The sequence below is a fragment of the Polyodon spathula genome, chromosome 9 (genome assembly GCF_017654505.1).
Source record: "Polyodon spathula isolate WHYD16114869_AA chromosome 9, ASM1765450v1, whole genome shotgun sequence".
Taxonomy (NCBI): domain Eukaryota; kingdom Metazoa; phylum Chordata; class Actinopteri; order Acipenseriformes; family Polyodontidae; genus Polyodon; species Polyodon spathula.
This window is the reverse complement of record NC_054542.1, coordinates 30303659-30326584: the sequence shown is the minus strand read 5'-3', so window position 1 is coordinate 30326584 and position 22926 is coordinate 30303659. Positions and strand designations below refer to the sequence as shown.

At 36.9% G+C, this 22926-nt stretch overlaps 1 protein-coding gene across 3 annotated transcripts in view; it reads left to right on the top strand.

Annotated features, from left to right (window-relative positions):
- LOC121320645 (E3 ubiquitin-protein ligase Midline-1) overlaps positions 1–22926 on the top strand; it is a 121800-nt gene that overhangs the window by 56700 nt on the left and 42174 nt on the right. The window contains exons 1-2 of one of the 3 annotated variants that reach the window (XM_041259162.1): positions 5142–5546; positions 21991–22709. In XM_041259162.1, coding sequence (XP_041115096.1) covers positions 22047–22709 — 663 coding nt within the window. In that variant the 5' untranslated portion in view covers positions 5142–5546; positions 21991–22046. Of the gene's footprint in view, positions 1–5141; positions 5547–17692; positions 18009–21990; positions 22710–22926 lie in introns of those variants that run through there. The other 2 variants (XM_041259164.1, XM_041259163.1) reach the window with 2 other exon arrangements.

Genomic DNA, 22926 nt, shown 5'->3' with positions numbered 1-22926 from the left:
CAATAAAATGGTTGTGCAGATTTCTATTTCAGTTCAGTGGAGATGAACATTTAAAAATTGACAAATTAAATGTTATAGCAACACCACACTCATTTTCAAAAACTAGTGAAAGACTGGGATTGTTGCTGCACAAGTCCTTTTTTAATCACATAATGAACATTGAACTGTTGAACCAAACCAGCTGCCTAAAACCCCTTTAAACCTTGTCACTTTTTGGTCGAACGAACAGTAGGCAGTCTCTTTTTCTTTTTCTCTGCAGCTCGCTAAACCAATATATCTTCTAAATTCTCTTTGCTTCATCAACATTTGCAATTTTTGTAATGAAGGAGAAACATTAACTAACAATTTTTTTTTAGACCAGAACTATTGTATCTGTAGAAAACAAAACAGCTTAAGACACATTTTGACAGGATATAAGGTGGGTCTTAACCAAGGATGGTTTACATGGTGGCATGACCAGGTGCTGCAATGTTTGGCCTTAGCATTGGAAGACAAGTGAGGCATGACTGACAAGTTGCCACCAATGCCAGCAATATATGGCTGTAACAGGGGAGACCTCTACTGGCCGTCTGGCACGTGCATGATACTGCAGGTAGGGGGCATTAGCCTCGTAAATTCCGCCTGTCAGTCAAGGCATTGACATGGAGAGGTGGCAAAGAGGGTGTGTGGCCTTTCCCTCACACTCTGAGTGCCTGAAGGGCGGGCTTTGAGGGATTGCTGCACCGATAAAATTATGCTCTGGGGTTCCCTGGGGTCTGCCCCTGAAAGACAAAGTCACAAGCTAGCAGAAGCTCGGCTCCAGGACAGAGAACGGTCGGAAAAATATATAAACCAAATAGAAGAAAATAAAAGAAATTTTCTAGCAGGAAACCTTGGACAGACCCCATACACGTATAGGAAGCAGGCTGAGGGAGTGAGCGTAGGGCGGAGACCCGGGCCGTGCAGGTTACGATGGTCAGGGTAACATTGCCGAGTGCAGCATCTTTATTTTGTAGTTTTATTACTGTGTTTTATTTTCCCTTATTCTTTCACCTTTTGTCCTTTATGATTATTATTTACAGAGCACCTGCAAGTGCACCTGCAGTGGACTGTGTACCTGGATTGGTACGACCGTGGACTTGTTTACCGTTGCCGGTACTCGAGCCACGGACAACAGCGCCCTCTGCGGGCTAAAATAACTAACTGGAAAAGAAATAAAACGGGACACCTGTGCAGTGTTTCCAAATACACCTTTCTGTCTCCCGTATCAGTGAATCCCCCCCCCCACCTTCCACAATGACACACGAAGAACAATATTCCTCCATCCAGGGGAGCAACCTCCAAGAATAGGTATTAAAACCAAAACCTGTCTAGGACAACTGGAAGCTGCTATAGACTAGAAAATGCTGGCAGATGTTGAAAAACGGCTTATTTTCTCACCTGAAATTGCCACCACTATCCTTCGACCTGATATTGTTAGCAGTGCCATGGGAGGATGCTGTGGATGAGTCCAGGTTTACCCAGTGGTGGGTTGTCAAGGATTTGTGGCACACTCCACAACCCAGTTTTATAGAGACATTGGATTCAGTGGTCACTGGTGAAAAACTTTCTGGTTTTGGTTAGGGTTAGTTTGGGGACCTCAAGCACTGTAGAAACAAAAAAATGTTGATGTAAAGGGAGGTAAGTAAGCTGGGCTTAGCTGAGTGGGGGACGGAGGGGGGTGATGCTCGATCCCTCTTAAGGTGTTGTGGGCTAGTCGACGAAACAACAAGGACGGAAGGCGCCCACTTGAAGACTCCAGATAAGTACCCTACTCAGCTCAGTCCAGGCAGTCCAATCTGTTCTGTGTGCTGATGAGCCAGGGAAGCAAATAACGGGAAAAAAATGGTCTTTTACGAATATGCTTTTAAAATGGATTCATAGCATTAATTCATAAGAATCCTGAAAAATGAATTGTTGATTGCTATACTAAGTTAGGGATGGTGACGTATATTTTTATTTTATGTGAAACCAGTGTCCCTTTTAATGGATCGATATTAACTATGAAGGAGATTTTAGAAACTTAGAAAGGTGTACCGGAACACATATCATTAATGTGATACAATCATGATGCAATTAAAGACGTGTGCTCTTAGCTGCCTTTTTATGTTTGGTAAACAAATGTCAATGCGTGACAAATACTAAATATATGTGGAAAGTGTATTTATTTAAAGGGTATTTAGTGTGACAGTGGAACTACGGTTAAATGGTTAACCGATAGAAAATAGTTTTTAACAATTTCTTATCAAACGATAGTTTACTATCCCTAATATATATATATATATATATATATATATATATATATATATATATATATATATAGTAAATATGGACTAGAGAGGAGGGCTATAGTTGAAAATTATTGACCTGAGGGAAGACTATTGTTACCGATAGGCTGAGGGCATTGCACCCTGGAGGTAACAATAGTCTTCCTGTGGGACATTTCCTTTTCCGCTATGAGCTGTAAATATTACTTTATATACTGTAAAGCCATAAATATTTGCAAGCCTTCTATTATGCGTTTTTCACATATGAAAAAAAAACGTAAACATTTTTGGCACGAATGTCTTAGTGCTGTACATATAATGAAGTAATACTACTACCAGTGCAACAGGTTACCAACATTTCTGGAGCAAAATTGGTTTTAAGGGTGTGATTTGTCAGATATTTTATAGCTTTACAGTATTCGGTTTAAGTGTAGCTAATACAGCACAAGTACATAAATAAATAACAGAAAATGTTTTTTAAGTTCATACCGCAAGTTTACTTTTTCTTTCTTTTATGGTAGGTTTTGTAATTCATTTTCTGTTAAGTCACAGAATCGTCATTCAGCAGTTTTTTCATTCAACCATTTTATCTTGTTGTTTAGGAGAGGATGTGGAGGGCGTTCTTTTGAAAAGGGGCAGGACTGACAGTGATGTGAACCAATCACATGACAGACGGAGACTATTGCCCGGTGGTGTAAAGATGTGAGGGCAATAGTTAAATCTATTGCTGCTCCTATGATGAGGTTTTAGCCAATCATAGTCCCAGGTATATATATATAATATATATATATAATATATATATATATATATATATATATATATATATATATATATATATACATTTCGTATCATTTCGTAGTCGTCATTAGCCAGTAATCGTTGCGTATCCGCCCATCACATATCCTCCCTAACCGTTTATCCACCATGATCAACCTCTTCAGCAATGTTAGTTTATTATTGAACAGAGAAGATTAGTTCAGATATTGTAGATCCTACCAAAGTTTTCGTACACTGTGTTGTATGTGCTCCGTGCGCTGCCATTGCTGGAAGTGTCACGCAAGCCGTATATGTAAATAAATCCTGTTTGCCTGCGGGGCATATCAATTTCAACCTCCATCTCGATCTCCTGCCTGTAACTGAGCAGCGAATGCAAGCATCCACACAGTAGACGACTACTCTGTCACAAGCATTAATACTGTATATCCTTCTAAACAAGGGATTTAGAGGAGCTCCCTTATAAAAGCTGAATCTCAAAGCAATAATTGTGTGAATATAGTAATTGTTACAGCTGTGTATAATGGTGTCTAAAACAGGATTCAGTCATCTGCCTTTTTATATATCTGCCTTACTCTGGTCCCACCGCAGTCAGATATGCTACTGATTACTGTAACTACGGATACATTAACAAAACATTAGGGCAAGCAGTGAAAACCTTAAGAGAACAGAAGATTTAAAGTAATTTTTCTGTGTTGAAATGTCGAAGACATATTGGAGTATGTTGTATGAAACAGCATAGGGTTTTTTGTGCACTGGTAAATATAAGTAATATATCTAACACAAATGAGTCATTGCAGTTCTGTTAGCATCATGTGAAATCACTTAAAAGGTCAAGGACCAGGTAGGAATGTATCAGGAGCTGGGAAGTAGGGGCACTGTTACTATTATATATATTATATATACTTCTTTGAGATGAGAAACATTCATAAGAGTCCAAATTACCACTGTTTTGTACAAAAAAAATGTATTGGTGGGAGTTTGCAGAAAAAAATGAATAATAAAATTAGGTTATGAATTGAACTGAACTGCATGGTCCACAAAAAGATAATACATAAAAAATATAAAACATTCTATTATCACATAAAATATCCAGATTAACTTGTATGACTAGCTTACTTGTTGAATGTATTCTTAATCTAAAAGAATACATTCACTTATTCTCAACTTCTTTTTGCTAAATCAATCATTCTTGCTGTAGAATAACCTGTTTGGGTTCTAAAACAAACCTTGAAATGACCAAGAGATCTTAATGAATGCTAAAAGATATCACTGTGAGTTCAACAAGATGAAAAAAAAAAACATAAACAAAGCTCTCCAACGGTTTACTCCAGATGGCTTCTACAAAACATACCAGCCCTTCACATTATAGATTTACTAGATATAAAAATAACACACAAAAAAAAAAAAAAAAAAAACTGTTGGGGTCTGTTTAATTGTTGTTTGTTTATTTAAATTATGTGAAAGCAACCTTTTGATAAAGCTTAATTTTTAAGCTTTATCAAAAGAAACTAGCAACAGTTCTTTATCAAAAGAACTAGCAACAATCTAAAACTGAGTCCCGACCAGGCAGAGAGCAATACATTTGTGTTAAAAAAAATAGCACTGGTAATGACTTAATCAAGAAGTAAATGTATCTTTGTGGTAATCTGTCACATTATGACACAACATTTAAACATAGATAATTGATAACACATATTATTAGGATAAGGAGACATACATTTTAGAATAATGAAGGTGTTTATCATCTTTCCTTATTTAAATGCTGCTGTGGGAATTCAGGGAGCCAAAAACCTGTAAAAATGTTTTTTTTATCTTTGGCAAGAATGACTTTAAAAAGCAGAATGCTTTATGGCAGTTTTACACCAGCGTATCAGACAATATCTACTGAAGGCTACAGAAATGTGTGCAGCAAAAGAGTGCAGCAAAGGAGTATTTAAAATTACATAAATTTTGACTATATGTCTACACGTCAACTTATTTCTGAATTTGTGAAAATTACAGTTGGTGCTGTGCACAATTGGTGTGTGTGTGTGTGTGTGTGTGTGTGTGTGTGTGTGTGTGTGTGTGTGTGTGAAAGAGAGAGAGAGAGAGAGAGAGATTCTACAGGAGCGAAGGAAGACCTTCCCTAACCCTTAGACAGAAAACCCATAATGTAATCTAACCCCCACCCCCTTTCGTCTGATTGGTGAGGCTGCTATTGTGCACTAATTCAGTCTATCACAACTCCACTGAGCTTCCATTTGAAACAAGAGATAGGCGGACAGTTACCTCCCTTTGGCTGACTTATAATAGGCAGGGAGGAAAGGTTAGGGTGCCTGATATTTCGTGGTGAAGTGCAGAGTCAGAGATGTGCAAATAAGAGAGACAAAGTGAACTGACTTTCTTTCTGGAAGGTGAACTGCTGTTCATGGATTTATAACCACAAGTCAAGCTTGCTAACTTTTTTTCTGCTCTATGGGTAATGGAATTTTAACCATGTGGCAGGTGAGGAAGTTGTCAATACTTTCAATTAATTATTTTATTAATTGTTAACCGGCAGTAAAGTTAATATTATGGTATTATTACTTTACAAGGATAAAATAGCATGATTGTTTCATTTATTAACTTTGGTGAAATGTAGAATACAAATGTGACTTTTTTCTGTTACAGTGTGAACTCTAAATAGTTTATTTGTAAATTAAGCCTCAGTGCTTTGTTTGATTACCATACTGCCCATCCTGATTCAAGTGTAGAAACGTATGGGCATGCTGTTATTAACTCTGTTTAGTCAAACTAATAGGCTTATCTTAACTACTGTATACTGTGTTCTAACCTTATGAGACAAACTTTTAATAAATACAAATATTTAACAGTGCTGAGACAATTAGACTGCATTCAAGTGTTTTAAGGCAGCATTCACAGCATACAGTAGTTGTGCATGAAAGTCACATAAAGCTCTTACTGAAGTTGTCCATTGTCTTCACTTCTTCCATAAAGCACTTTTTTTCCAGAAGTATTAAAAAAAAAAAAAAAAAAAAAAAAACCTGTTGTAATTTGTTACAGTGACATATTCACTGAGGAAGCAAGACAGTATTGGCACATAACCCATATTTACTTGTACAATCAGCTAGTGTTGTAATTCTTTTATGATGTATGCTTATTGTAAAAGTTGATGCACACCCTATTATACTGCTTGTGCATTTAATTAACACTCTATTTCTAGTTGTTCACTCATGTTGTCTTTATCATTTTTTTAAAAAAAAAAACAGATTACAATCTTATCTAACCCACCACTAGCCTTGCAGCGTGATCATGTTAGTCCAGCTTTATCTCTTAAGCCGATTGCCACTGAAGAAATCAGTATGGACCGCTACAGCCACAGTGTCAGTAATAATCATCACAACAAACAGCTTACTTGCTTTTTTTTTTTTAACTCTTGTAGCTCTCTTACCCCAAAGCCCAGTTAGAAAACAGCCTGAGGTGTTATTTTCAGTTGTTTATAAAAGAAGGAGAGTGGGGGGTATTAGTACCTTATCTTTGGGAAGCTTTGTTTTTCTGTTTTGTGAAATAGCAACAAACAAATGTGCACAGTCAGTATATCAGTTAATTAGTATTTGTCCATTACTCATTAGAAAGTCTGACATTACCCACCCCTTTTTCATCTTTCTTTGATTACTTGTGTGATGAATAGACATGTGTGGTGTCACTATGGAAACTTGTACGGTAGATTTGTGGGAACAAGGAGGATCTCAGGACAAAGGATGATTTGTTAAGATAGTTGGTCTTATTTCTGGTATGTGTATTGATATTGGGGAGATGTGAGGAAAAACAGACACGTTTGTGCTCTTTTATTTTACACCAGACATGGTTCAAGTCAAACTATTTCTCTCATTCAGGGCTTATATATATACATGTTTCTGTTGTAGTTTTTGTATTCTATTCCAGACAAAAATATGCTCTAATATTTATGAGAGAATGGGGTACATTGTTTCATTGGAGTTTTTTAATCCAAGCCACATGTGTAGAGTGGTAATTGCTTTTCTGCAGCAGTCCCTTGAACCAGTATTTTAGGTTCATGACAAATATCTGCCTGTAGAGGTCATGCTTGAAACTGTTTTTGAAAGGGTCTGTGAAAGAATAACCTGTATAGATTTTAACGCACAAACATCTTACACAGATTTAATTTTAGCCAGCTTTTTTACTTTGGTACACATTATTTTTGCTGACCTTGTCCTTAGAGTTTTACTGAAATTTTATGTAACAGAGGGATTTGTTACATGGGTAGGTCATCACTGATAATGAGTGAGACACAGTGAATTGGATGTTGGCATGCTGCACAGGCACGCAGATTTAATTAACACAAGTGCTGCTACTAGGGTACCATCAATGGTAATCTTAGTGTCAGATTTAATAAAGAAAAGAAAAGAAAACAAAGCCAAAAATCAACGTTTGCGCACTATCTTCATTTTTAGAGATGTCCGGTTCCAGGAACCTACCACAAAACCCTCTCTATACTGGTTGGGAGCAACATCCCCTAAACCGACCTACTGCTGTTGCTCCTGAAGCCTCCCAGTGACTCCAGGTCTTTATGACAGTCCTGGCTGGGCAGAGCCTACACAGGCACCGTCTTGCAGTTGAAGAGTTCCGTAGTCGTTATCCTGCAGAGCGGAAGCTTTCCTCCTCCTGTGGTACAGATGCTTTTTGAGCTGCGGACAAGCCTACCAGCTCAATTGTTTGCGTCCCAGCTCCATGTATCCGTGTAAGAACCAGCAACAGGGTCTTCTCTGTCACATATTGTTAGAACATTTTAACTATTATAACAAAGATATCTACAATATATTACCTGTACTGTGGTAATGCAAATTGGTAAACATTGGTTTATTTTGAATAAAGAAACTCATTAACCCCGCCCCTGGCCCTGCTCGGCTCTGAGACAGATTCTGATGTGTTGTGAGAACAGAGTTTCACGCGTTGGTTCTCGCTCTTCTCAACAAAAAACCATCCGTATCGTGAGGAGCTCTTTTTATTTGCTGGAAGCACTTCTGTTAAAGACAACAAAGCAGTCCATCCAGATGCTATATTAAAAGACAAGGTTGTAGTTAAAAATCTACTCTATTGCTCATTCTGAGTCATTTAGTTACTCCTGCAGTATCAGAAGGATTATTAGGCTACAAAATCTGTCTGCTAAAAACGTGCTTGTAATTTTAATGATATAACTATATCTTACAAAGGTACTGATTTAATATGCTGACACATCCCAAAGCAGCCTCAGGAAATATTAAATGGAATTAGTTTGAATGCACACGTAACTCACTGGCACTGTAGATGAAAGGTTTAGTTTTAAAACTGCATATAGATTATCTGTCTGCATGGTAAGATGACATGGTAAGGAAAAAAGAAAAAAGAATACACAACGTATTATCCCAACGCATAAGTTATGAATACTTTATTTGTATTTAAAAAAAAAAAAAACAGCTATGGCAGTGTTTACAGAGCAGACATGTTTAACCAAACCTACAGTGTGAAATCCCAAAAGATCACAAGCACCTAACCTGACCTGACTGGAAGATTCACATTCCACAAAATGATACACTCACCTGAAAACTATGTGACATTATCTTTTCACATCAAAAATATTGTTTGCTTTGGATACAGATTAAAGCAACATTCATGTTTTACTTCATTGGTATATTGTTAAAAACAATAACTTACAGTGTATGTACAGGCTGTATATAAAACTGTATACCAGTATACAGTAGAAATATAATATAAATTATATGCTTTATATATATATATATATATATATATATATATATATATATATATATATATATATATATATATATATAGATAGATAGATAGATAGATAGATAGATAGATAGATAGATATACTGTAGGAGGAGTATAATAGTGTGAAAATAAGTGCAGGACCGTAAGTATTGTAAATGTATTGTACATCTGTGCATGCATGTTTGTTTTCCATTTTTGACTATTTATTTGACTATGATATGTACAAAACATAGGCTTACTGTGTATTCATGTGAAAATGTAGGTCAGCATCCTGGTCTAAATTACTATCAGATTAAAGAGATTAGAAGTGGATAGGACCCATCCCTTAATTGCAATGAATGCATATTTGTGTGTCTACCCTTTGAGTTTCACATGCGCTACAAATCATAATAGATTGTGCAGGGTTTTTTGCTATATTATATTTATTCTTAATGCACTGATAAAGTAAAGCTTTTGATGGGTCAGTTCTGTAGTATTACATTTCATTACAGATATTCAATTAGAGACAGGCAAAATATTAGAAACATGTGTATCCCTGACATGTGTTCTGTAACATGTAAACCCTGAAAGTTAGTTTTTTGTCACAATGTACTAGATACAAATTAGTGATGTTTCACAAGGAAGTCTCTTAATGTCTATGAAGACTATACTTTGGACCACTGTGGAGAACAGGCTTGCTGTCCACACCCACACATCTAGAAGTTAGAGCACACCTGCAGGTTAGTGTAATGGGTAAAGGCTGCTACCCACCACAGGCATCACGACACGCGGGAGATAAATAGGATTTGCGATTTTTGTTGTGCGACAACTAGGGAATTAACCAATCAGAGAACAGCTTCAATACTCGTGCTCCAGCAGAGTGAAGCAGTATCCAGAATGACGAATGAAAAAATAAAACCGTTAAAAAAATACCCATAATTTTATGACAAAGATCATCGCAAATATGAAGATACAGATTTGAAAGACAATACATGGGTATCCATTTCGATGGAAATGGATAAGCTTGGTATGTATAATTTATTGCCATATATGTTGAAATACCACCAGAGAAGGGACTCATAATTTAAAAATCATGCTGACAAATATGTACTAGTCTTGATCATAGTTTTGTAAAGGGCCGGCATCAGCACCTGGTCAACCCGGGCAACCGTTTGGGGCCCCGTCGTGAGAGGGGGCCCACACACATACAGAAACAAAATTGCAAGTATAAGTAGATGTGTTATTTCTGTGCCAGCTATCCTACTAAAGGAGCCTTTAGGGCTAGAAACGTTCGTTTTCACTTCATGCAGTGCAGTGAAACTTTTTAGATTTCACCTTTTATCTTTTGTCTTTTCCTGCTTGGGTCCTGTTCCGTCCCGCCTCCTTTCACTCCCTACCCCCCCCCCCCCCCCCCCCCAGTTCTTTGTAAAGCCGAAAGTTATTGGCTGATCTCAACATAAAAATATACAAATGTGCCAGTAATAATAATTGGCACATTTACTTTTCAACAATCAAGACTTTCTTTTGACAAGTGTTTGATCAAGTCTCATTATCTCGTCTATTATTATCATAATGCCTAATCGCCTATTATAATTATAGGATCTGAAACCATTAAAAATGAAACCTGCCAAACCTCTGGAACATCCAAATAAAAAAAAATAAAAAAATCTGGGTGTCAACAATGAAAGAAAAGACTACAACAAAAGAAAATAAAAAAGCTTATTTCTATAAAGTGTGTGTTCTGTTTTCTTTTAATTGTATACTAAGTAGGCTACAGTAAATAAGAAAATGCGCCAAAATCAATTAGTTTTAATTAAAAAATAATATTTACTATTGTAACGCTGCGTTCAGGCAAGACGCTGACTGAGAACTCTCCGAGCTGCGGCAGCAATCTATGCAGGGCCTGGCCTCTGGACTGTGTGCGTTGTATCGTTTTTTGGTTGTTTTCTGTCTGTGTTTTTATTGGTTACCTTCAGTGCCTCATTTGAATAAATGTATGCAAATGTTTATTGTTTTTATGTCAGTTTGTCTCCGACCAGGTCCTCCAGGAATGTATTTAGGTAGCGTGGCAACCTGGTTGTGGGTTCCAGAGAAATTGAGTGTAATAAACTGCATTCCTGACTAGCATCTTCATTACACTGTTTCACACTGTATAGTAATGTGTAAAATGCAGCAGCTTGGTTTATTTTGTGTTACCAATCGGCTAAAGTAAAATGAAAGTGCGCTGCAGGTATTCATTTGATTTTACTACTGTATTTATTACAACATTTTACATTTTTTTTTTTTTTTTTAATCGAACAACTCATGACACATTTAGCGAGGGACTACTGATTATAAAAACCTTTTTGATTGAAAAATATTTTTGATTTGGGAGTGAAGGTGGGGGAGGGCTCACTGGAGGCCCACTGGAGGGACCCATAAAAACCGGGTGCCGGACCTGGTTTTGTCAATAACCATAATAACCTGGTGTGTGGCAGCCTTAACATTGTGTGATACTCTTGTTACAGCTTCTGACCCTTGTTGGTGAGATGATGTTAAAAGCTCTTTAACCACACCTGCAGACGGGAATGGCTCTTTTGAATCGTGGTTAAGACACTTGCTTGCAGTGTGTGGGCCGTTTTTTGCAGTGTTTGCTTGCAGTGTTTGTGCCCAGCCAGAGCTACTTTCAGAGCTGTGCTGTCTGCATTTGTTATGTGAAGACAACTGTTAGGCAATGTACCCTCCATTTTAAAGTATAAGGTTTTCTCTTGTGCTCTCTGGCTATTACTACAGTAGTTATATAATGCACTGCATTCAAACCAAAAGCACAATTTGCCCTATTTCCATTAACTAGTTTAGCAGACATGAAATATCTTGAAATAGCACCTTGAATCATTTTTAACTCACATGATTGAACAAGTGTAGTGGTAGTTGGTTCTAACTTTGTTAATGGCACTTCTGTATGCAAGGTTGCACAAATTGTTGATGTTTCACTAGAAAAACATGGCCAGTCTAGAGAACTGACTACGCTGTAGATCCCCAAATTCCCTGAACAATTTAGAGAACAATTTAGAGAAATAGAACAAAGAAAAACCTTAGACTAGAATTTTTTACTTTGTCACTTTGTGAATTTAGCCCAAAATGTGGAGACAATACAGTTTAGTTTACTGGAGTTGTACACATTTAAAAATAATAATGTAAACGTAGAAGTGTTACTACATAAAGCAGAACTTGGTTGCAACTGTATGCATGCTCTGAATCCTAGTTTCCTGAGTCTTCTTTTTAACCATGCATAGGGAAAGCAATTTCACAGACCCTTCTTCAGAGTTAGCTATTAAAATGAAACAACTATGGTCAACAATTAAGAGCTGTCTTGCTGTTTCATTGCAAAGAGCTCCATCGCTGGAGAAATAAAAGCTATTAAAGTATATCCAGGCCAAATGTTTACTTTGGCTGTGGGGGTGTTGGAGTTCTTAGGCTAATGTGCATAAATGAAAGAAACACAACTCAGAGGAAATTTGTTAAGAGCATATTTGGTGCAATTCCTAATTGATGGCTGCTATAGCTAATGGGCCATAGGCACTGTGTCTTTTATCAGGCACACTTCATCACGTATTAATGGAGAGATCAAGCTTCATAAAAATTAATCATCCCTGCTGGATTTTATATAACATGTAAAATTAGATTCATATATAAACCGTAATAACACAGTGAGATGTATAAATGAAAGGTGGAAATACTGCCACACTTCCGCTGGTGCTGTTTTTTGCAAGTTCGAAGAAAGTTTTAGAGAGAAATGGTTATGAGAACAACACCATAAATACTTTTTAAAAAGGCAATTATAATAAAGCTGCTTACTCTTTAAGATGTGCTTGTATTCCAGACTCCACCTCTTCAACACCTCTGGAAAACATTGTACCGTTAGAAAGATTAAAATCCAGGGATGGTTTTAGAAAAAAAAGTTGTGGCATTAATTTAATAGGAAGCAGTCACACGTGAAACTGTCAAATAAAAATAAATGTTTTTTGAAGACTGCTGGGGTAAAAAAGAAAGAACACTTTTTGTCAAGATATTATTATTGTATTGTTTTGCTTTTCAATACATTTACTGTGATGTTGCTACAAGGTGTTTGCTGCTTTGTTATTTGCATCCTGCTAATTCTTGATCTACTATTTTTGGCAGTGCCTTTGCTCAACGCTATTATTCTTCATGGTTGTCTCCTCTTCAAATGCAACAGTTCAAACGTTATTTTTTTTCTTTTGAAATGCACACTGTAAAATTGGTTTACTGGAATGATTTCAGCAGTGTGGAGTTTATAATTGATCATTCCAAACCTTATTATCCACTGCCAGAAAAAAAAAAAGGTCACCAGGTTTCTTTCTGTGAGAGCTAATGGGTGTTTTTGAATATAGATGGGAAATGAGGCATTAATATCAGCTTTTAAGCAAAAGAGAATTGATGAGGAGGGTATGTTTGTAAACCACCTTCAAAGAGCATAAACAGACACACTCTGACATGCCTAAGGGCACTGGCTCACTGTCAGAACAAAGCCATTCATTAGATTTATATCGCTTGACTTAAAATCCATGATTTAGTCAGATCTAGGCACCTATCAAATCAGCTATTTATTTTCCATAGCTTAACAGTGTTGTGTTCAATTGATTTGCTCTGCAGAGGCAGTTAAATTACTTTTTAGGCACATCATTTAAAAGTTATGTTTGGCGGTGGTTGTAATAGTAAATGTATATTATATAAAGTCAGTGCTTATTACTGTCCTAGCAATTAGTGTGGCAGATCATTTGAGAGTCAGATGTATTGTAATTCGCATTCATTCATCACGTTAACAATAAATCTCAGACAGGTTTTGAGAAAAACTGTCGTGCCTTTTATTGAGGTTCATATCCTGTGGTTTGAAATCAAGCCCTGTTTCACAAGAGTTAAAGCAATTATCCTTGTGTAAGTGTGTGCTAACAATCTGCAACAGGTCTTGAAATCGATTTGTTGACATACGAAAGTACTGTCTGAATCTGGAACCATCTAGTTTTAGTTCTTGGACTAACCTATGGAATTCACCTATACCTGATCTTTTTCTTAGGGTGCCATGCACCCAAATCCAACGCTTTTGACATCTGTGGAATAACAGCAGTAATAATAAGAGCTCTTCCTCTTCTCAATCAGCCATTTTTTATTGCGTTTGTTTGTTAGTAATCATACTTTCTGAAAGATGTGGCAGATTTTCAGCTGTCATGTCGTGTCTTTGATCGCTTCTGGTGTGCACCATATTTTCGCAGCAAATTTGTCGTGTCGCCCCAGTAAAAATCGTGTTGCGTCTGGTGTGTGAGCATTTCAAAAGTTGTAAAACAGTCAGAGTGAAGGAGGGAGGGAGAGGGAGAGAGAGAGAGAGAGAGAGAGAGAGAGAGAGAGAGAGAGAGAGAGAGAGAGAGAGAGAGAGAGCGCACTGGACATGTAATTTATTAGAACTACCATATCTAATGCCAGCCAGTGTTTGGAGAGGTAAAAGTTGAATACATTCAATATGGATTCACTGGTCAAGAGCTGCATAGAGCAAGGCCAGATGGCACTTCATTTCTTAGGTAATCCCTGTGCTGGAAATTGTGACTGATTAAGAGGATACAAAACTTTTTAGCAGTGAGTATATTGTCAATTGCTTTGAAGAGGGGACCAAGTCCCGAGGGGGGAAAAGAAGAGGTTTTTATAATCCTTCACCAGTCTAATTTCGTGCTAAAAGGGGATTGGGGTGCATCTAGAAGTGTAATCAAGAAGTTTAATTTTAAAGAAAGAAATTCTGAGTAGTTTTCTCACCTTTAATCCACATCTATTTGGGTGCTTGACTCTCAAACTCTAAACCTTGAGGCCTTTTGTAGGCATAAGCACTTTTTATAGTGCTTAATAAGAACCCAATCTGGAGGTGTTAATTAAAACTCCATCTGTTTAATTGAAACCCTGAGGCAGATCTAAAGCTTGCACTAACCAGAAAGCAGGTTTCATTCACAAGCAAACTTTGGTTTTACAAATTTACAAACCCAAATTCAGAAAATGTAAGATTATTTTATTACCTTTATTAAAGCATATACTGCAAAACAAAGGGTTTATATACAAATTATATGACAAAGGTACACATTATACGAGCAAGATGGGCCAAATGGCCTCCTTTCATTTGTAAACTTTCTTATGCTTTTATGTTCTTATGTATATAAAACCAGTAAGTGTGTAGGACTTCTGGTTAATATTTAATGGAGGCATATAGGATCGTAACTAGCTTGACGTGGAAAGAAGGGAGTCACAGGATTAGTATTGGTGTGGGGTACCACTTGGTTGGATTCCTCAAGGAGCCTAAGAAATCATTACTTGATCTACCTTGATTGCACTTGCCATTAGGATTAGCATTAATCATGTGTTGAAAAAAAGCTTTTAGTCCATCATTAGGTTTCTATCACAGTGCTTAGAAGTCATTAATTTCCTGCTTTCATGTGATTGTTTTCACAACAACATGAAACAGGAAATTCACAAATTATCAACTGCTTGCCAACATGATAAACATGCTGACAAAATGGTACAATGTTCTTCAATGCTTGTTTCAGTTTTTTATTTTCAATGTGTATATCACAGTCCTTCAGTCTATCAATTTGTAGTACTGCTACATTCCTACTTAAAATTACTCAAAATAGTATGTAGCGCTATACTGTACTGTGCTGTATATGTGTGACATTCAAACCTTAAGAACCTCAAGAACATTGAACAAAACTTTACTTTGGAAAGTGCAATTTCACAGCAGAAAGCAGCTGCCCTTTTAAATGAAGATGAGTCAACATCGCTTGATAATGAAAACCTGCTGTAGCAGCTTAGATACGTGAGGCTATAGTCCTGAGGGGAATATCTGAAAAGTTAAAGAGTCTGCTTAATTAACCACTACAAAAATGTGCTGTAAATATGTACAATATGTTTTCTACAAATTAGAATGCATTTCCCTGGGCCTCCTGTCGCTATGTCCTGATTTCACTTTCTAATGATCGTGGCTGAAAACATTTTTGAGCTCATGATCGGCACAGTGGACAATGTGGATTATGTGGAAGGTTAGGTTGCTACTTGGGATAGGGCTAGAGTCGTGCTGTATATGCATCAGTCTAGACACATGGCTTTTTACTGATGTGATCCCTATAAATCACAATGCATTAGACTACTAACCCTCTTGTCTCATTTGGGCTATAGGAGTACTATTTTCCTATAGTAAATTGGGAATGACTCCTATAAGATATTCAAGAGAATCCTATAGGATTTCCATTGATGTTATCCTATAGCCTAAAACTAAACCACTGTCTCTACAGTCTATAACGATGAAAATATATTGTTTTAATCTTTTAGGTCATGTGCCAAAATATACACAAGCAAATGTTTCACTAGTAAACAAAACAAAACAAAAAAAAAGATTCAACTTCTAACCTGATTATCTCCCCCTTGTGGCATGTATCCCTCAAACAAAAGTGCACACAGTTCAATATTATATTAGAGCATTCGATTTTTGGAGGCTGTGCTAACCTCAATGACTCATTGATTTGCATGGTCTGAAATAAGCAGATCAATAAGGACTGGCTTTTCTCATTTACAACTAAACTGAACCTCTCTTTGAGACTGCCACCTTTCCTCTTCCAATTTTTAATCATAAGTCAGCAAAATTAAATAGCTGTATTTAAAAAGGGATGTTTTTATATATATATATATATATATATATATATATATATATATATATATATATATATATATATATATATAAACATCCCTTTTTAAAATACAGCTATTTATATATGCTACAAAAGGAACCATCAGATGTACTATAATCTTTGGTTTTAATATGATTGCCCCCATGATAATTACTGAATATTACTTGGAATACAGTATACTTTATGTATGTTTATTGTTATGCTGTATACAGTCAATGTAAAACCTTTTTTTTATGCGTGTCAAATGTTTTCCATTGAATTCCTGTACAGTAAGCATCTGTCCTCGGTCTGTTTAAATCATATACATTCAAGTGTCACCACTAATTCAACCAGCACTTACTTTACCCTTTTAGAGTGTGTTCCATGGATTAACTGTCCAAACAAATATGGTTATTCAAATGTTTGAGCACATGACAAAACCAAAACCTAAAGAAGCCTAAGGATGTGGAAAATGCTGTTATTTATTTATTTATTTTTTGCTTTACTCATTACCTGCTTATGTGTTATAATTAGTGTTCCACATTTCCGGTTTATTCTGAATTTGCCGCTCTGCAGGTGCTCAGTTTGCAGCATGGAGTTATAATTTCCAGAAACTCATTTTGTCACAGCTAAAAGGATAAGTGAATTAGGTCTTTAGACTTATTAAGTACCACTTAGATTCAGGTAACAGGTCTTTACATCACAATGTGACAAAACACTATAGAATTTTAATATCACCTCAGGGCAAAAGCAATTCCCAGCTGTCGCAGTCTAGTTTACATCCCTCCTGCAGTAAACGATATGTGAAATGTAAGCAATAAATGCTTTCTTTGGAATTTAAAGAGGTTTAGATTGCATATTGTATACAGTACACAGACACACACACACACAACTAATGTGTGATATAATCTGTCAGTTACAGGTCAGTCTCTTGTTCAGGAGCTTGGGAAGTGGAGATCTCCTATATTCTGCTTGGGATTAATTACACTACGAATTAGGCTGCTGTTTGCTCTAGTTTTTTTTTCTCTCTCTCTCTCAGTGACAGAGCCCAGCAAAGTTCTTATTACAAAACAGCATTGTGCGGCAAGGACAGGTTGGAGGGTCGCTTGAAGAGAAACCGATCCCCCACTACTGTTTTTACTCAATTGCAGCTGAATGGGAACAGGAAAGTGGATACTGAAGCTTTGCCACTCGGGCCAATGGAAAAGCTTGTTCAATCGTTGGAAGTTTAGTATTTGTCTGTTTAGTTCTTTTCTGCTCATAGCTCTGGCGGAGGTAAATTAGGTGGAGCTGGCTTTCCTGGAATTGTAGGGCAGTTTTTCCTGTTGTGCTCCACAGCAGACTGTCTCAAATGAAATGACAGCCTAGCTTCAGAATTACTGGGCTCAAGGACTCTGCCATCTGGCCTTTCAGTCTCGACAGTGGCTTTTTATTTATTGTGGGTCGTGGTGATCTTTCTTCAGCAATGTCCCAGCGAGGCAAACCAGGGCGAAATCCATCGGTCAGTACTGTAAAGTAATAATGAGAGTCTCTGCTCACTTAGATTACATTAAGAGCATTCAGTCATGGGGTAGATTGCTTTTATCTCTTATCAGCCTTTAGTGGTGAGTCTAGGGAAGGTGCTGTGTTTCTTAGTTGGATGATTTACACTACAATTGTATGTTGCTTTCACAAAGTTATTTGTTGAATTGCATTTTTATTAAATTATTAAACTGAAAAGAGGATAAAATAGGATATGAATGCAACAGAAAGAGATCATCCTTTTCTTGGACAGAATACTGAACATGCTCTGTTGGTAAATTGCTTTATCCATAGACTTAAGAAAGTAGTATAATATTCAACTTAATTCTAGTCATATGGTAGTTATTTAACCTGATTGTCTTGAGAACAATCTTAACACTTACCCGCTGAATATGTATTTTACACAAATTGAATTATTGTAGTATAATTTTTATTTCATCACTAGAGACCCAGAACTAAACCAGGTTTGTCAGATAAGTGTTTGCTGGAAGTCGTTCAGTAGGAGAGAGCATCTATGTGCTACTGTAAAATACCATCATTTAGTTTCTGCAGTGTCTTCCAGCACTTAATCAAATAATAAAATAAGGAGGATAAAAATATATCTATGACATATGTCAATTTAGCTTTTTAGCTTTTGTTAATTAAAGAAAAAAAGATATATCCCTATAAACTAAAGTAAGGGTTCACTTTGGACTATTTTATCTGTTAGCTTTTTTGTTGTTCAATGGCTTAAGTGTTAATACTTATTTATTGTGAGTTTACACAGTGGAGTGAATGGAGGGGGTGAACCCCTGGGCCCCCAGCTATTTACAGAGCTATATGTAACCTGTCTGCCATTAGTGTCGGGGATGTGGATGACGGTTTACATGCCTGTCACCTTTCATGTTCCTGGTGACCTTCATTCATTGCTTTCGAAAGCTTGTAAAGATGGACTTATTTTCATAAAGGCTAATTGCTTTTTCAAAATCCAGTGTGTAAAGCAGTGTCAATAAAAATAAGTGATTTTTTTCTCTAGAGAGGGTATTAAAAGAATTCCCCTCCCTCACACAAATTGACCAGATTATGTCAAATATTAAACAAAAAAAAGTGACAATCTGAGAAAGGGATAGGGTTAGAATTCCCTTTCTGTTTCGGTTATTGCTGTTTGATGGGGAAGAGTTTGTTTCAATAGGCTGTGTGGTAAAACGTTAGGGTTAAACTAAAACATTTAAAGAGCGGTGAAAAGAACAATATCAGTGTTTGTATTGGGTAGTATTATGAACAAACAAAAAATGTGCATGAATGTATGTAACACAAACTTCCCTAAGATTAAACAGATGACATTCAAGCTTGACTAATAAAATGTGACCACAGTACTGGCTGTGAAATGAATATTGATAAAAATCACATACGTGGTGTTCAGTTTTATAGCCCATTTTTCTCCCTTTTTATATGTTTTCAACATTTTGCCATAATAATTGTTTTGCTTTGGTGCTTGTACTACTGTGTTTAATGCAAGCAGATAATATCACTTCTGTATATTGTTTTTTTTTTATTTTTTATTATTATTTATATTATTTTCTTTTTTGCTCAGTGAGCATGTGTGGGAAAGTGCCTGCCCCTGTGTGTTAATGTTGGTGTATAGTTACTGGTACACGGGATATAAATGGGTCTGTGTAACACGAGTGTTTAAAATGTATATTTGTATTTAGGCACGAGGATTGCACAGCATTTCAAGTGCAAGTAAAATGCAATAATATGTGAGCACAGGGAATTGCACTTTATTAATTCACGTGCAGTTGTACCGCGACTCCAATTGAATGATTGATTGCTAATAGAGTCTCGGTACAGCTGCATAAAAGCTGCATGTTTTCACCCACTCTGGGTTGTGTGTTCAGTGAGTGGAGAATGGGATAGGAGGCGGTGGTAATAATTGTGATAATAATAAGACTAGTAGTTAAATATCTGCTCATCGTGTTTGTCTTTTTGTTTTGGCGCCGAGTGCCGTGTCTTGTGTTTTTTGTTTGTTACAACCTTTTTATTTTCTGTTCTGTTTATTTAGTAAATGCTGAGCGAGACCATTCGCTCAGCTCCACCAAACTCCACCTCTCTTGTTGTTTATTTCTTGTTTCTGGTCTGACGTCACCCACTCCAGCCGTCTTTGTGACAGCATGTCATTCCAATATATATCCTCAGCTGCTAGTGTCTCTGGAAAAGGGCAACTTGCCCCTTCGCATTATCATATGGTGCAAGCAACCACATTGGAAACAATTTAAATTAAAAAATCTGCAAGATTTGTGTTTAGATTAATATTATTATTGGTTAGTGGACACAAATAATATTTGATGCCGTTTTTTTTTTTTTTTTTTTTAATAGATAGATGTTTCTATAAAATATCAATAAAATGCAAAAGAAAATAATGGATTACATTTAAAGTATGTATTATTAAAATGTACTTTAACATTTGTAATAATCAAGAAAATTAATGAAGACATTTATGTATCTTGGTGTATTTTAAATAGTGTTTATTAATAATAATAATAATAATAATAATAATAATAATAATAATAATAATAATAATTCAGACAAACAACTGCAATCTGATATATAATATATTGTACATTATCATACTGTATAAATGCATTATTGCATTATAAAGATATTGACATATTAATAAAGAATTGTAGCAGCTATTCTTGAGTTTTATGTTATTACCTCACTGCTTCAGAATGCTTCCACGGTTTTGAAAAGACTGGAAGAACCAATCCCAGTCATGCTACTGTAGCTAACGCATATGGCACATAATAATTGCTGGATATTTGGGCATCAACGGAGCCCCGTGCTCCTAATGCTTGTTAATTTGTTTATGCCTTTTTCACCCTTAACGAGCTGCGATATGTGCATTTTCAGGAGAGGTGAGAGTTCACGCAGTTAAACAAGGCTCTTACAGTGTGGCGAGGGTACAGCTGGGCTCTCTGCAGCTATGCGTAACAAAGGCTCTGTATACAGCTCTCTTAAGAGGTACAGCAGTGTGTAAGGCATGGCTCATGCTTCTGCTTCAGTGACTTGTCTGTCCGAGGCAGAAGTAGCTCCTTAACGTAAGAGTCGACAGGGAGAACCACGCAGGACGTTTTTTTTTTTTGTTTTAAACTGCCAGGACAGCAAGCATTTTATAAAGGAATACAAATAAATTAATCTTAAAGAGTTTACACAGCATGCAATACAGTATAGTTGATTTATTTTGAACCTCACCGAGAATGTAATTAAAAATAGGTCACTTGTTTGTCTTCATAAACGTTTGAGGTCACGCTGCATAAAATAAATTGTATTACTGTGTACAAAGTTTATGAAAAACAAAGAAAAATGAGACTACAGACACCAGATTCCTCATTAAGACATTTTTGTCATTTGACTGATTTTTTTAACTTTTTTTTTTTTAACACCGTAATGAGACATTGTCTTTTAATTATACATATTTGTTCCACAAATGGTTAGTCGTGAAAGAGTTTTTTCATATGGCTAGTAATACCCTAAAAAAAGACTCAAATCCTCAATTAAACTGAGAAAAACTTACGATCCATAAAAAATAAGGATTATAGCCATGAACCACAGTTAATAAATGTAAGAGATCTCGCAATAATAATTCAGAATAAAAAATATAGAAAAAATGTGTAAAACAATGAAATATCATATATTCTGTTGTGCCTCTATCAGATTAAGAGTCATGGATTCCTTTATGTTTTTCCGTCCATTTGCGGTAGAATGTAAATTCACAGCTGCCTCTTCCACTACTATGCCTCAAACTAATTAAACACCAAACCATTAGAGTTGTACCATTACAATTTGATATAACAAAGGTCCATCTCACCATAAGAGATGTGACAAGTTCACTTGCTAAAGCTGCACTGGGAAAGTTGACAACCCCCCATAGCTGCCCCCTTTTGATCTTTCTCGTCTAATCGAATTTTGTGTCATCTTTCCAGATAGCTGATCAGCTTCCCTGGATTTCGCTGACGACACCGCTTTGTTTCGCCTGAAGATGGAAACACTGGAGTCGGAGCTGACCTGCCCTATCTGTCTGGAGCTCTTCGAAGATCCACTGCTGCTGCCTTGCGCTCACAGCCTCTGTTTCAGCTGTGCACATCGTATCCTGGTCTCCCACTGCACATCCAACGAGCCTGTGGAATCTATTACCGCATTCCAGTGCCCTACTTGTCGTTATGTCATCACCCTCAACCAGAGAGGCTTAGAGGGACTCAAACGCAACGTCACCCTGCAGAACATTATTGACCGCTTTCAGAAAGCTTCAGTGAGCGGGCCCAACTCCCCAAGCGAGACCCGTCGAGAGCGTGCCTTCGACAGCAACGCCATGACCACATCCAGTGAGAAAGTGCAGTGTCAGTTCTGCGACCAAGACCCACCACAGGACGCTGTCAAGACCTGTGTCACCTGTGAGGTCTCCTACTGTGAGGACTGCCTGAAAGCCACCCACCCCAACAAGAAGCCCTTCACGGGCCACCGCCTCATTGAGCCAATCCCAGACTCACACCTGCGAGGGCTTATGTGCTTGGAGCACGAGGACGAGAAAGTGAACATGTACTGTGTGACGGACGAACAGTTAATCTGTTCTTTGTGCAAGCTTGTGGGGCGGCACAGGGATCATCAGGTGGCAGCCCTGAGCGAACGGTATGAAAAACTAAAGGTAAGAAATGAAAAGCTGCTACATCTGGGATATCTAATGAGATTTAATACGTTGTTTACAGTACAGGGTAAAATGTTTTGAAAGCAGAATCTAAATAATGAACTGTAGTTAGAGGCTCAGATTGCATTGTCACACTGAAATGCATTGAAATGTGATAGTCATCTTCATGTTAACTAAATACGAGCTCCGTGTCTGCAGCAATGTGGACTTCAGAGCA